Source organism: Dendrobates tinctorius, unplaced genomic scaffold (genome assembly GCF_039654945.1).
Source record: "Dendrobates tinctorius isolate UK_male_01 unplaced genomic scaffold, ASM3965494v1 ptg000091l, whole genome shotgun sequence".
Lineage (NCBI taxonomy): Eukaryota > Metazoa > Chordata > Amphibia > Anura > Dendrobatidae > Dendrobates > Dendrobates tinctorius.
In genome coordinates this window covers 14,458,404-14,473,644 of record NW_027361759.1, presented here as the reverse complement: position 1 = coordinate 14,473,644, position 15,241 = coordinate 14,458,404, and the positions used below count along the sequence as shown (strand labels likewise).

General features: G+C 42.9%; 1 protein-coding gene across 3 annotated transcripts in view; it reads right to left on the bottom strand.

The window, feature by feature from the left end:
* IFT57 (intraflagellar transport 57) overlaps window positions 1-15,241 on the bottom strand; it is a 30,706-nt gene that overhangs the window by 8,546 nt on the left and 6,919 nt on the right. For all 3 annotated transcript variants that reach the window (XR_012234229.1, XM_073586254.1, XM_073586253.1), the window contains exons 5-11: window positions 14,693-14,783; window positions 14,529-14,600; window positions 12,595-12,717; window positions 12,435-12,506; window positions 9,461-9,592; window positions 6,330-6,392; window positions 1,352-1,418 (exon numbers count right to left, since the gene is read on the bottom strand). Coding sequence is in view for 2 of the 3 variants with exons in the window: in XM_073586254.1 (XP_073442355.1) it covers window positions 1,352-1,418; window positions 6,330-6,392; window positions 9,461-9,592; window positions 12,435-12,506; window positions 12,595-12,717; window positions 14,529-14,600; window positions 14,693-14,783 (620 nt within the window). In the remaining variant the exon portion in view is untranslated. The remainder of the gene's footprint in view (window positions 1-1,351; window positions 1,419-6,329; window positions 6,393-9,460; window positions 9,593-12,434; window positions 12,507-12,594; window positions 12,718-14,528; window positions 14,601-14,692; window positions 14,784-15,241) is intronic.

Genomic DNA, 15,241 nt, shown 5'->3' with positions numbered 1-15,241 from the left:
TATCCGCCAGTCTCAATACTGCTCTGCTAGGGGATGGGGGGGGGAGTGCACCCCTCGATTGTTTGTAGCGCGGCCTCCGGCCGTTGGGACCGCATTTACCCGGTCCTGTGTCCCCCACACGTGCTGTTTCCCCTCACTGATGTGCTCCCTCCTGCTGTGGGCGGGCCGACCGTCCTTTCCCGGTTGCGGCCTACCCTGACGCGAAGCCGGGGGCTCAATTTATCAGGCGCCCGCCCAGGCTCTGGAGGGCGGGCCGCCGGAAATGACGTCGCGCAAGGAGGGCAGGACTTCCGGCCGCGGCCTACCACCGGTCGAAGCCGCGGGCTGGATTTTTAGGGTCCCCCTGCCAAGGGGTGGCGGCGGGCGGGCAGGCCGCAGCATACCAAGGCCGGAGTCGGCGTCGGACACGGCGTCCGTCACGCCGCCAGGGGGGAAGAGGAGGGGGCCTAACCTTCAGTCCTGCTGAGCTGACGCATGAAGCTAAGGGCTCCAGCCCTCTGGACGCTGCCGCAGGGCCCTCCCTTCCATGCCCTCTAGACGCTGACTTCTCCGATCAGGTAGAGGGAAGGGGGGTGAATATCCAGGACGGTGCAGGCACCCTAGCTCCGTCCTCCTTCTAGGGCTGAGTAGAGGGACCGTCCGCCATCTTGCAGCACCGCCGTCTAGCGTTGGTGGAGCAGTGGGGGCCGCTCGGATTGTCTTGTGCCTCTGTACAGCCCATGGCTTCCATACCTAGGGGTGGTCAGGGCTAAGTCCGGCCTCATGTCCCACGTCGCGGGAAAGGATACGTGAAGGGATACTCGCACGTGCTCGCCCGTTGATGGTTTGGGGAAATCGGACCCTTTCAATAGGATCCGTTGCCCCTGTCTTATCTTCATAGCAAAAGAGTGAAAAAAAAATGTCTGGGGAAAATGGCCCAGATATGTCCCACGGTGCAGGAAAGGATACATGGAGACAATACTCACACGAGCTTGCCCGTTGATGGTTTGGGGAGATCGGACCCTTTCAATAAGGTCCGTCGCCCCTGTCTAATCTTCATAGGAAAAAAAAAAAAAAGAAGTCTGGAGAAAACCAGACATGTGTGCCTCCAAAGGACACTAAGCATAAAACTGGTTTCCGCCCGCAATCAGGGCGAGGTTGTATACAGCGGAGGAGGAGCTAACCTTGTGTTGTTTACTTAGTGTCAGCCTCCAGGTGGTGGTAGCATACACCCACAGTACCTGTGTCCCCCAATGAGACGAAGGAGGAAAAATCTTTCCCAATGAATTAGTCACTCTCCTCAACTATATTTGCAGTGTCATTAAAAAAAAAATCTGAAGTGGACGTATCAATCATCCTCCCGCACACTTACCACCGTCAGTAATGCTGCTGCCTTTTTCTTCAATTTCTTGCTTTACTTTTTCTAACTCTTCATTTAGCTTAAAAGAAACACAGAACTACAGTTATCATGTTACATTACAATTATATTATTTTTATTTATAATAATAATAATAATAATAATTATTATATCTCTTAATTAGTTGAATAATTTTATTTCTATAGCACTAACATACTCCGCAGCACTTCACATTTAATTGGGGACATGTACAAACAATACAGAGAGATTACAAAGGAATAGGAAAGAGTTAGATTAGTGAAGAGAGGTGATAGACCTGTCTAAAGAGAAGTGTTTTTAAAACATGTTTAAAATTGTACTGTCTGAAAAATCTTTCTTGTAGCCTTCACATATCTTTCTGGGGGGTTAGAGAGGAATTCTAGCTTTAGCCCCTCCCGTATGGTGCCCAGTATCCAAGGGCTTAGGGAGATCCTTTCCCAAGCAGGAAGAAACTGACTCAGCCTTCCACCTACCTGGAACTTAGCATTATCGTATCCCCGATTTTTTGGGGAACCCAGATAAAAAAAACAATCCCCTTGTGAGGTTTCTCTCTTATTTCTGGATTCCTCACATGAAAGCGTCTCTTAAATGTTTGGGCACTTGTCTGAGGAAACCCTCTCTTGGAGGTTTTGGCTTTATCCAGGATCTCGTCCAGTGATAATACAAAGAGCTATTCCCCTTCAAAGGGAACACCGCAGAGTCTGGACTTAGAATTGAAGTCCCCAGTCCAATTTTTTAGCCAGAGGGCCCATCTAGCTGAAAAGCCACAGGCCGGCGCTGTTAGTCAGACAGCATTCACCAAGAAATCTGCCAGAAAATCTATGTTTGGTAAACTAGCACGTAATTGATCCCTTTGGCCTTTATTTCTAATTTGTTCTAACGGCTGGCCAAACTACACGCTTAGGGATCTTGCCGTACATGTAGCTGCTATATTTGGTTTAAATGTTGCGGCCCCGGATTCCCAGGCTCTTTTCTGAAAGCTCTCTGCTTTCCTATTATGCGGTCCTTAAGCAGTCCTGCATTGTCGAATGGAACTGCCAAATTGCAGGACACCTTACACACTGCCACATCAACCTTGGGGACTTTATCCCATATTTCCGAATCCCCTGGGAATTTCCATTTAATCTACTTTAGGATGAAAGTCTTCCTGTCAGGTTTTTTCCACTCCTTCTTAATCAGTGAGGCTATGTTCTCATGTAGAGGAAAGCATCTATGTTTTCTGACCTCAACCCCCTGAACATCAGATGGCTCTTTATTCTCTAATTTTCCCTAATTTTCTGTACTTTCATGGGTGCTCTGACAGCCTTCATTAATGTACTCATATCTTCTGGCAGGTCCCTAATCATGTCTCTCATACTAGCTACGAGGGAAAGGGATTCTTCTGTCATGGTTTTCTCAATGCACTCCTTACATAGTCTTTTAGTGAAGGTGGCCACTAATCTATTCCTGCATAAAACACATTCCTTGTGCTTGGTTTAAGATTGCGCTTTCCTACGCCTGTTCTATGAAACACACAGATAAAAGAAAAATACAGGCATTTAGAAAGGCTTTTCTCCAGGGATTCAACCCTGACTCACCCCACCTGACGCAGGACTACTGAGGTCAGAGGGGCTGCTTCAAAAGGTTCCCCAGGCTGGTTGACGTCCTCCATTTGGAATATCTCCCACATGATGGTTCAGAGGTAGGAGATTTTATCCTGTACCCCTCCCGGGTCCATCCCCAGATCGAGCCAGAAGTAGGGATTGGATCCTATCCCTGGATCTGTTGATGCTGCAGTTTTGTTGCCGAGGATGCACCATGCCATTTCAGGCTGTTCACCTAGAAAACACCCAGCTCCATTGCGGGAACGCAACATGCCATACCAGGCCGTGCCCCCCGGAATGCATTGCTATGCCGACTCCAATCAATGCACTGCACCACCGGATGTGATGTCAGAAGCTCAGCTGGGTATCGGGGAAGCACCGCACCATACAACACCGTGCCCCCGGAACTGACATCAGTCCACTTCCGCCAGCTCCCAGGGACATAATGAATTTGGTTCGGCCGTGCTCCTGGGAAGACGTCCCAGATCATCGGATGCTACACCTGCCCGGGACCCCACTCTGCTGGGACCTCAGCCCAGGTAATCTTCACTCTTCATCGGTAGCACCAGGGAACCGTAGGGTCTCCCTCAAGGATAGGGCAGGTCCGCTCTCTCCATGGTGCTGTCATGGGGAATGGGAAAAAGAGCCTTTCTAAATGATAGAAAAGCGACATCTAAGGCTAATGATACCTAATCCTCAGACGAGGGCAGAAAGGCCCAAAGCCTTTCAACCTGATGAACCAATAGTCCATCCAGTAAATTAAGTGACCAAGAAATCAGGTGGAAAAGGAGACTGTTGCAAGAGATCTATCTTGATGCTATATGTGGAGCCCAAGGGCATTTGCAATGAATAACATCAATTCTGGATTTAATATGAAAAACCCTGAGCTAAGCAGGCATTCTAAAATCTCAGACCAAGTTGGGAAAGAAAAATCCTGTCCTGATAGTGAAAGACCAAGAAAGACCAAGATTCCCCAGGAATCTAGAAGAGACTTGAAGTCTGCCCTGACCCGACAACTACCGGCAGAAAAGCTAGTGGAGGAGATGGTCTCCCAAAAAGCCTATCCGTGATGCAAAATATCCAAACAACTTCGTGGTCCAGGCAGGAGAACAAAAGTTAAGCTTCCAAAAAGACTACTTGACCATCGATCCCTTAGATGAAAAGATGGAAGCACTGCTATTAATCTCTAATCCAGCCATCAAGGACTCTAAGTGAAAAAAGCTAGGATAACATAGAGGCCACCGTAGGGACAGAGAGATCATAAGGTACGAACCAAACCATTGAACTAAACACCTAAACAGGAGACTTTAATAGCCATTCAATGGGTCTAAAGTAGCGCTCTACCCAGGGACAAAGAATCCTCAAGTGCAGAAAATCTGGGGGCTCCCTGAAAAAAAATGCAGCCCACTGGCAAGAATGTCAGACTGTCAAGAGATCACCTGACTCTAAGGCCAGAAGAGTGTCAATACTGCTGTATCTATTCAATGGTCTAAGATACGTACAAGTGACTCCTACTGTCTGAAGAATACAAACACATGGGCCATGCACTAGTGTTGAGCGACACTGGTCGGATCGGGTTTCATGAAACAAAATTTGTTCCAGATGAAACAGGTCCGACTAGGGCAAAAAAGTCGGAGTTTCGTCCGAAACCCGACCCCAATGCAAGTCAATGAGAAATATAAGTCGGCATTGAGCGGATGACATTCATCCACTCAATGCCGACTTTTATTCCCCATTGACTTGCATTGGGGTCAGGTTTCGGACGAAACTCCGACTTTTTTTTGCCCTAGTCGGACCAGTTTCATCTGAAACAAATTTTGTTTCATGAAACCCGATCCGACCAAAGTCGCTCAACTCTACCATGTACACTGCGAACAAGTCAGTAGGACACTGTTCACACTACCAAATGACTGAAACCCAGAGAAACACAGTATAACAAATGTAAAAATATACTCTGTTGTAAAATATATATATATATATATATATATATATAACAGTAAACAGCAAGTGCTAGTAAAAAGATGATAACAAAATTTAGTTGATACATTTTTTGCAAAAAATGTAAACTAAGCTGCTCTACCAAACGTCAAGGTATACCCATATCAGAGCAGTCCTAACCAATGTATTTAAAACCCGACCATGTGAACAGTACCTATATGAGCAGGATTCAGGCAGGTAATGTCCGATGTGGACACGCTGTTAAAGATGTCTTTATATGTGCATGGCCGACAAGAGAGGGGTGGAGACCTCCCAAAAACTTGCAAAAGCAAGAAACCAATAGAATACAAACACATGGGCCATGCACACTGCGAACAAGTTTTGTTATCTTTTTACTAGCACTGTTTTGTTATCATCTTTTTACTAGCACTTGCTGTTTACTGTTATATATATATATTTTTTTACAACAGAGTATTTTTTTTACGTTTGTTATACTGTGTTTCTCTTGGTTACTGTCTGAAGAAGCCTATATGAGTGTGACCTGCAGTGTCCTCATTGCAAACTAAAAAAAGACTAGCTGAGTAAGGCAGGCACTCCTGCGTTTAGAATTAAAGAAAATGTTCCTGCTAAAGGCTGGAAACAATAACCAAAGAGGAGCTATCCTGAATCAGCACAAGATGAATATTAATTTCTCTCAAGTATTGGCACATGTGACCGCCGGAAGCAGCAAAAAGCCAGTGGCTGACACTGCGCACTACTGAAGAACAGTCCTGGTGAGTATTCCGGCAGCTGTGCTCTGCGAGGAAGGTAAGTGTAATGGTTTGTTTGTTTTAAAATCTTTTCTGATGGCGCCATGCATACCAGGAACGGGTTGGGGCTAATCATACCAGAAAAAGGATGGGACCAATCACACCAGGAACGGTATGGGGGTCAATCATACCAGGATGCCAAAAAGAAATGAATATTCATTGCCTTCCATGCCCATGGTTATGAAATGTAGAGAATATTCATTTCTCTTTAGCAGTGGGCACAGGAGTTAGCCCACGGCTACTGCCTCTGTGACCCACTGCTCCAACGAAAAACCGCTCCCCCACCTCCCTATCACAGAGCTGGTACATCTGGACTACAAGACACACCCCCATTTTCCTCCACATTTTGGGAGTAAAAAAAGTGTGCCTTATAGTCTGAAAAATACGGTATATAACTGACAGCCCTGTATTTGATGACAATTAAAATAAATGCCATCAGAATCAATGCAGCCTCAGGATTTGAGCCTGTACGGCCAAGTGATCACAGCTCAGCATGACATAAATGAACTGACCACATACAGACACTTTCTAGAAGTTGTTTTTACTTAACTGTACAATGAGATATAAAATATAAAATATATATACTGTATATTATATATATCCGCCACAATATGAAGTGCTTACCTCAGACAGGATTCTTGTCTTCTCTGTTACCTTTTCAGTTACTTGCTGGTGTTGCTCTTTTAACTATGAAGGTAAAAAGAAGTGAAGACATTAAATGCAATCCAGCTTTTCATGTAATGAAGGAGTGACGACGGCCATTTTGCACATGTGTACTGGTAACCCCTAGTTCCAGTACATCTATTCAAAAGTATCTGAATACTATGAGACCATGTAGCGATATTTAACTCTTCCACTGACTTGAGTAGAACTCTTGCATTAAGCATTGGGCAGAATGATGTCTAGGAGGGATAGCTAACACTAGAGAAGAAAAAGAAAGGATTCAGAGGGATCTAGAGAAGCTTGAACAATGGGCAGCAACTAAAAGAATGGTATTTAACAGGGAGAAATGCAAGATTCTACATCTGAGCAAGAAAAACGAAAATTACATCTACAGAATTGGAGAAATAGAACTAAGCAACAGCACGTGTGAAAAAGACTTAAGTATTTTAATAGATCACAGACTGCACTTGAGTCAGCAGTGTGATACAGCAGCAAAAAAGGCAAAACACAGTTCTAGGATGTATTAAGAGAAGCACAGAGTCTAGATCACGTGAAGTAATTCTCCCCCTTTCCTCCTCCTTGGTCAGGCCTCATCTGGAATACTGGGTCCAATTCTGGGCTCTACATTTTAAAAAAAGACATTGAAAAACTGGAGTAAGTTCAGAGAAGCGCCACTAGGATGGTGAGCAGACTGCAAAGTATATCCTACGAGGAGCGGTTAAAGGATCTGAGAATGTTCAGCTTGAAAAAAAGAAGGCTAAGAGGAAACTTAATAGCTGTCTGCAAATATCTGAAGGGATGTCATATTGTAGGAGGTTCATCCGTATTCTCATTTGCACATGGAAACACGAGAAGCAAGTTCTACTTCAATGGAAGTCTTCAAACAGAGGCTGGACAGACATCTGTCTGAGATGGTTTAGTGAATCCTACATTGAGCAGGGAATTGGACCAGATGACCCTGGAGGCCCCTTCCAATTCTAACATTCTATGATTCTTTGTTAGGCTGTGAGGATGGAAGAATAAAGATGGCGAAGTGCATCTCCCCTCTGGATGTAGGATAACTTATTGAAGGAAAAGGGGTAAAGAGATAACCCTTTAAATTTATGACGCTTGGTCATAGAATTTAATCCCGTACCATTGTAAGTTAATGGCCTCCGCCTGCTCCTGATCTATAGCAAGAGTGGGTTGTGTCCTCGGCTAACAACCCTTAGAAAACAATTTCTCCTACATAAAGCAAGCTCCAACACAATCATGACAGTGCAAAAAATGAAAAAATATATATTTTTTTTAATAGTTATGGGTGCTGAAATTTGAGGAGACAAAATAACAAGCAAAATGTTATTAAGAGAATGCTTTAGCAATTTGAACATGTAACTGCCAACATCAGTATGCCCACATAGTATCTGCAGAGCTGACAAAAACTAAAATGTTCTCATTTTTTAATTTCTCCTATCTGTTGCGGAGAAATTAGCTTGTAAAGTTTAGGTTACAATTTAAAATCAGCCCAACTGGGCGTTACCAGACATTAGTCACTGGAGATGTGTACTTCAGCTGTATGTGGGTGATAAATCATAAGCAGGCAGTATCATACTGGGGATAAAAGAACATGCCACTGCAATAAAACTGGTTTCTCAGCGTGAGACATGTAATAACTGACAGTATGCCATCTTCACCGGTCACACTGCTGAGCTGTGCGTGATTACAAGTGTCAGGAGCTGAGCTGAGTGTGATTACTAACAATTTTTCAGCTTTCATCTCATGGCAGTCAGTATGGGGGGAGGAGGCTGTACAGCAGAGCAGACAGCACGGTGAGAAGAGCTACTAGATGTGTTTGCAATGAGACTAAGCTCTGCTGTACTGCTTTTCCTTCCACACTGGTTTCCGTTGAGATAATTACAAATTATAACCTAAACTTTACAAGTTAATATTTCTGAAACAGAGAGGAAAAATTAAAAAGGAAATACAGTACAGACCAAAAGTTTGGACACACCTTCTCATTCAAAGAGTTTTCTTTATTTTCATGACTATGAAAATTGTAGATTCACTCTGAAGGCATCAAAACTATGAATTAACACATGTGGAATTATATAATTAACAAAAAAGTGTGCGACAACTTAAAATATGTGTTATATTCTAGGTTCTTCAAAGTAGCCACCTTTTGCTTTGATTACTGCTTTGCACACTCTTGGCATTCTCTTGATGAGCTTCAAAAGGTAGTCATCGGAAATGGTTTTCACTTCACAGGTGTGCCCTGTCAGGTTTAATAAGTGGGATTTCTTTCCTTATAAATGGGGTTGGGACCATCAGTTGTATTGTGCAGAAGTCTAGTGGATACACAGCTGATAGTCCTACTGAATAGACTGTTAGCTGCTTTTTTCTTGCCATAATACAAATTCTAAGTAAAGAAAAACGAGTGGCCATCATTACTTTAAGTTCATCCGAGTCACCAGCCTCAGAAATCGCAGGTTAACAGCAGCTCAGATTAGAGACCAGGTCAATGCCACACAGAGTTCTAGCAGCAGACACATCTCTACAACAACTGTTAAGAACACAGCAAAATACTTCCGGGGCTTAGTTAACCGGCGCATGCGCAGTCCGGCTTTTCGGCTTTGCCCGCAGTTGGGCAAAGCATACTGCGCGTGCGCTAGCTATGAATGCTTAGCGCACGCGCAAAAAATGTCATACACCTACTCCAATTCAGCAATAACCTGCGGACGGCGGGCAAGGATGGGGAGGCGGCACACATCGGGAACACCGCTCATCGGACCGGACCGACCTCGTTTTCATCGCCCGCCAAAGGGTAGGTGACAGATTCCCTTTAATTATATAATTCCACATGTGTTAATTCATAGTTTTGATGCCTTCAGAGTGAATCTACAATTTTCATAGTCATGAAAATAAAGAAAACTCTTTGAATGAGAAGGTGTGTCCAAACTTTTGGTCTGTACTGTATATATTTTATTCAACTCTACAGCCACTATTCCATGATATGGCCAGTTTAACATGCTCAAACTGGTGAAAGGCTCTCTAAGGCCTGCTCAGGCCTGGGCACTGAAGAATTAATAAATCATTTAGTAACATATTAGTATTACCTCACTCAGTTGAGCTTGTGCAGCTCGATATTCTTGGATCAAGGGATCTAGCTGGCTATTGATATACTTCTCACGACTGCCCACCTTCTCCAACGTCTTGCTCACCTCACTATGAAGCTTGTCCAGATGTCCCTGGAAATACAATGTAAGCAGGAACTAGTAATTGGTTTTAGTTTCCAAGAGAAAAAGGTCGCACTCTGCGGGATAATGATGAATGTTTATTGACACTGAATTACATGTCACGTCGGAGATGTGAAGGAGAGTGTGTCAAATGGTTGACTACGGCCGTTTCACGCTACTCGAGCGCTTCCACGTGAAACGGCCGTAGTCAGCCATTTGACACAATCTCCTTCACATCTCCGACGTGACATGTAATTCAGTGTCAATAAACATTCATCATTATCCCGCAGAGTGCGACCTTTTTCTCTTGGAAACTACATTCGTCTTGCTACGAGGTCAAGCACCCGGGAGTCCTGGATGTGAGCTCTCCGCCTGCTGCCAGCCACGGACCTTAGCACGGTAACAGCAGTGCCGTCCGCTTTCTTGCATTGACTTCATTAGTAATTGGTTTTACTACACTGGAAAAGTCTAGTAAATACAGATGACAACACAAAAAGCTGGGAAGCCATAACACCATATTTAAAAGAATTCAAAAGGTGAACACATCAGCTCATAGCAAGGACAGTGTAGGACACACTGAAATAAAGGTACAAACCAAAGAGGACAAGCAGTGCAAAAAGTCCAAGTAGTCAAATGGTAAAATTACCAAAACTTTATTAATGAACTAAGCAAAATAGACAATGTAGCTAAAAAGTGACATGTAGACAAGCAGCAGCGTGATGTTGTACAGAGCCCAAAAATAAACTCAAATGAGTATAGACCTATCCCAATGTATATAAATAGTTAAAATTACATACACAAGGTTATAACATGATTAGGTGAACAGCTTTTATGAAAAATATGGGGAAAGTCCCAAGATGGCCAGTAAAGAGTGATAGCATACATCATATCACAACCAAATGAACATAATAAACTGGATAAACCACATACCAGGATAGGGAGGGGGCACCGTACACCCATGCCGCTGACCCCAACGCGCGTTTCGGATAGAAGTTCCTTCCTCAGGGGATATGATATATACTTTCACTCTTTACTGGCCAGCTTGGGACTTTCCCCATATTTTTCATAAAAGCTGTTCACCTAATCATGTTATAATCTTGTGTATGTAATTTTATCTATTTATATACTTTGGGATAGGTCTATACTCATTTGAGTTTATTTTTGGGCTCTGTACAACATCACGCTGCTGCTTGTCTACATGTCACTTTTTAGCTACATTGTCTATTTTGCTTGGTTCATTAATAAAGTTTTGGTCATTTTACCATTTGACTACTTGGACTTTTTTGCACTGCTTGTCCTCTTTGGTTTGTACTGGAAAAGTCTGCAGGGGATATAATACCAACCTGACATCATATACAATCAACTTCCATATGAGGAAAAGCATTATAGGAGTCACATACAGATCAATGGTACATTTGGGGAGGCAAATACACACATTTTATAGTAATCTGAGACTCAATGCTAGAAAACACAAATCCTTGAACGAGAGATTAATATACACATGTGAAGATAATTGTTACATCTGCAACATTTTGTCAGCATACTCAATCTTGTCTCTTTTGTGGCGTAAAATGCTTTGACAGATTTTAAAATTTTTGCATAAGAATTTTGTAACTTTTGGCATTTTCATTTCACTTTGAAACAGCGCTGCCAAAATGGCTCGCCCCTCAAATTTAGCAAAAATGGTGGTGTTTTTTGGGCAAGAATTGCTACTTCAGTCTCTGACTGGAGAGACTTTTCTGTCAAGGAGCACACCGCAAAGTAAGTGCACCAAACAAATGTTTTAACTAGTGTGAGCCTTTTTATGAATGTGGCACATTGTAATCCAGCGAGCCCTTCATAAAGGGCTCCTTTCCATTATCCAGGCAGGTGATGCACATCATATGAGGGGTACCTCACACGAGAGGACTCCTCCACAAATGCATAATCTTAATTACTATGTGCCCTCTAGAAATTTAAATCCATCCAGGCACCTTAATGCAATATGGTACCCTCTCATTTTCAATTTTGTTCCCCATTTGTACACTCCGCTGATGACCCCTTACAACTAGGGAAGAAACATGTTGGGAGGGAATTACATGTCATTTTTCTGTGGGGTTCTATTTAGCTTTACAGGGGCGGGAGCATATGAATGGAGCATGACGGGGTAGATAGCCTCCCCATCTGACACAAGCTCCCACGAGGATCCAGGAAGGATGATTACTTCATGCCTGGTCTTGGTCAGATCTAAAACATTTATTTCTCTTGGTTCATGCATGTCCACTCTCTGATTAGCAAGTGAACATCCAGAAATGTAATATTTTGTCTTTGTTGTGTTTGTTTCAGCTCGGGCTAGCCCTGCTTTTTAAGTACAGATTAAAGGTTGTTTTATAGAATCTCTTCATGCTCAATGAATCAGATACCACGCGTTTGTGACTTCTGTCTCCCCCTGGACGGCCACACGCTAACACCAGGTAGTTTAGGAAACCCTTCTGAATATCTGAGGCCACATTATCCAGCTTCATTACGTGTATAATACCCATACTGATAAAAGTGTCCATGGTACACAAAGTTATGAAGGATCAATAAGTTAACACTGGTGAAAAGCAAAAAGGACCTTGGGACCCATGTGCCAGGGATTGGAATGGCTCTCGTCTATTTAACCTAGCGATCTTCATACAGCATAATAAAAATAAATGTATTTTAAAGTTAAAAAACAAACCTTCTGCAGACTACGTAGGCCCACTGTATATGAAAGGATTGTTTCATTTCCGACAGCCCCTCTCTGAAAACTCCGCAGCCTCTGATCCCAGCTTTGAGCCATGCTGCCTTCCTATTAGTTTTCCCTAAAGATTCTCTGCCAAGCCAATCTCACCTTAGTCTCACTTAAGGATGTTTCCATGCCATCTTTGTGTTGATGAATTTGATCCACATGAGCTCTCCAGTCCTAAAATTAAAAAACTAAAATATTTCAGCCCTTCCAGCAATTTACGTACGGATGATTAACAGACCGGTGTCCATCTCCAACAGCTCACCTTATTGTCAGTTCTGACTGTGACCTTTAGCTGCGGAAGGACCCGCTCCACTTCCAGGTACCACTCTGCTGCGTCAGTATTGGATTCCAAAATCTCTCCCGGCTTAGAGGATTCACCGGCGATCTGAGAAAGACCCGATGTAATTACTCTAGAGTGCAGAGAAATCATACTGTGCGGTGACATTGTACGTCGGCTATAGAAATTAGCAATGTGTGTAATATGGCTGGTAAAATCGAAGATTACCCAGGAATAGTTTTATTGGTACCAGTTTGCTATGAACACAATATCTGAATCGCTTTTTATTGCGGTCCAGCACTTACTGAATAGGTTAATTAATTTGAGATTTTCATTAATCAGAATTTTGCAAAAGTGGCAATACCAAATATATGTATATTTATTAATTTATGCATTGGGAAATTGGGACAGTGAATGTCGACAGTTTAACTCCTTCATGACCTCACAATTTTCCGTTTCCGGAGCCATAACTTTTTTATTTTTCCGTCAATGTAGCCATACGAGAACTTGTACTTTTGAATGACATCTTTAGTTTTACCATATAGTGTACTGGAAAATGGGGAAAAAAAATTCCAAGTGCAAAAAAAAGGGCAATTTCACAATGGTTTTTTGGGTATTTTATTCACCATGTTCACTAAATGCTGAAACTGACCTGACAATATGATTCTCCAGGTCATTACAAGTATGCGGCTATCAAACATGTATAGGCTCTTTTTTAGTTAAGTGGTAACTTTGGAGACCATCCGATTGCCTGTGCTATACATAGCACTGCCCCAGGACTGCTATGTGTAGCAAAACAATCATGATCTCCTATGAATGCCGGCCACGAGGCAGTGCTCATAGCAGATTCATAATGACAGCCACGGGAGTCTTCTGCAGACCCCCGGCTGTCATGCCAACCTATCGGTGACTCGCGATCACGTGATGGGAGCTGTAGGACGGGACTTGTGACGTGTTTCCAGCCAGTGCGTGTTAAATGCTGCTGTCATTGATTGACAGGGCCATTTAGCTGGCAAACAGCCACGGGTGGCTCAAAGATCCACCTGTGGCTGTTAGAGGTGCTTGATGGCTGATTAAATCAGGCATCAAGTGCAGGGAAAGATGCGGACTCGGCATTGGAGCCCGCATCAAAGGCAGGGACTCAACCGATGATGCACCTATACATCAAAGGTTGTAAAGAGGTTAATATATGAAATACAATTATTCACTAAAACAGACATATCAGGAATACCAATGGGCCCTTACTGGGTCAAAGACTTTACATTAAAAAAGTATTAAAACCAGAATAGTCAGTTTTGTTCATAAAAAGCAATAAGTTCACTTCCTATACTTTCCAATTTTACAGGTAAATAAAACACTGATTTGTTAAAATATGTTTTAGGTATAATTACAATGTGACCAAACTCTTACAGCTGTTTGTTTATCCCTTTGTTAGGGATCACGTATGGCGACCAAGATCAGTCTTCACTCGTTTTCAGCCCGACTCTGGCACCAAGTGATCTCAGTGGTGACCGGGGAGATCATACAGAGGTTGATGTGCGAAGCAGAGGTCATTTTTTTAAACCTTCTAAATGCAAGTCTATGGGAATTCAGAATGACACTTTGTAGCCTTGTTCTGAGTCCCATCGAATCCCATTGAGAAAAATGACTTCTGGAACACACAGTGACCCGGTGTGTTACAAAGGCCGTTTCTAGGTGAGCGAGCGACTGGAGTAGGGCTGAAAACAGATTAAGAAGCCGACCGGTGAGTATTTAACTACATTCAGCAAAACGGCCTTACAAAAGAATCAAAAACAAAGACTGGAGCGGTGCTTTAAAGGTTCCTCCCCACCGATGAGCTAAGAGCAAGACATTAGTAAGCGTATGGGCAGCTAACCATTGATGACATACTTCTGATAATATAAAATAATGGCACTAACCACTTTGCTAGTTTGTGCCTTGAGGACATTTAAATCTATGAACTGCTCCTCATCATTGTCCGAGTCTTCTTCCTAAAAAAAAACAATAAGAAAATACTAATTTATTGCCATTCCCCTGGCATGCCAAGCAAAAGTGTGAACAGCACTAAGAGGACAGAACTGACCACAATTTCATCTTCAACCTTATTTAATGTTAACTCTGCATCGTCTTCTGCTACAACTTCTTCTTCCAGTTCGTCTGACGGGTAGGTTGGTCTGAAATGATCCAAGAGTAAAATATTTTCAGATTGTTGGTTTATACATTTGTTGTGATTTCCCTTAACCCGTTCACTGCCATTTAGGACCCTGGCAAAAATGCCCTAACATGAAGAGCTGAAGGTGTCCACGAGGGCATAGTAGCTGGCACCGCACAAACACTGATGGGAAGGAGACTGTGATATTGACAACATTCAAGCTTGGAGAAAACACACATTCTGGCTGTAAAATGACTTCAATGTCATAATCAATAGTGATCACAACACGTATAGGGTGAAAATAAAATTAGGGTTCTCATTTTTATCCCCTCTGTGACACGGTGGAGCTTACAAAGTTAATTTTATTGTTGATTGTAATAAATAGATCTTGGAATAATAATAATTTCCACAATTGGATGCATTTTAAAAAAAACGTTCCTTCGCTGAGATAATCTTATGGATGTGCTATTCGTATACTCT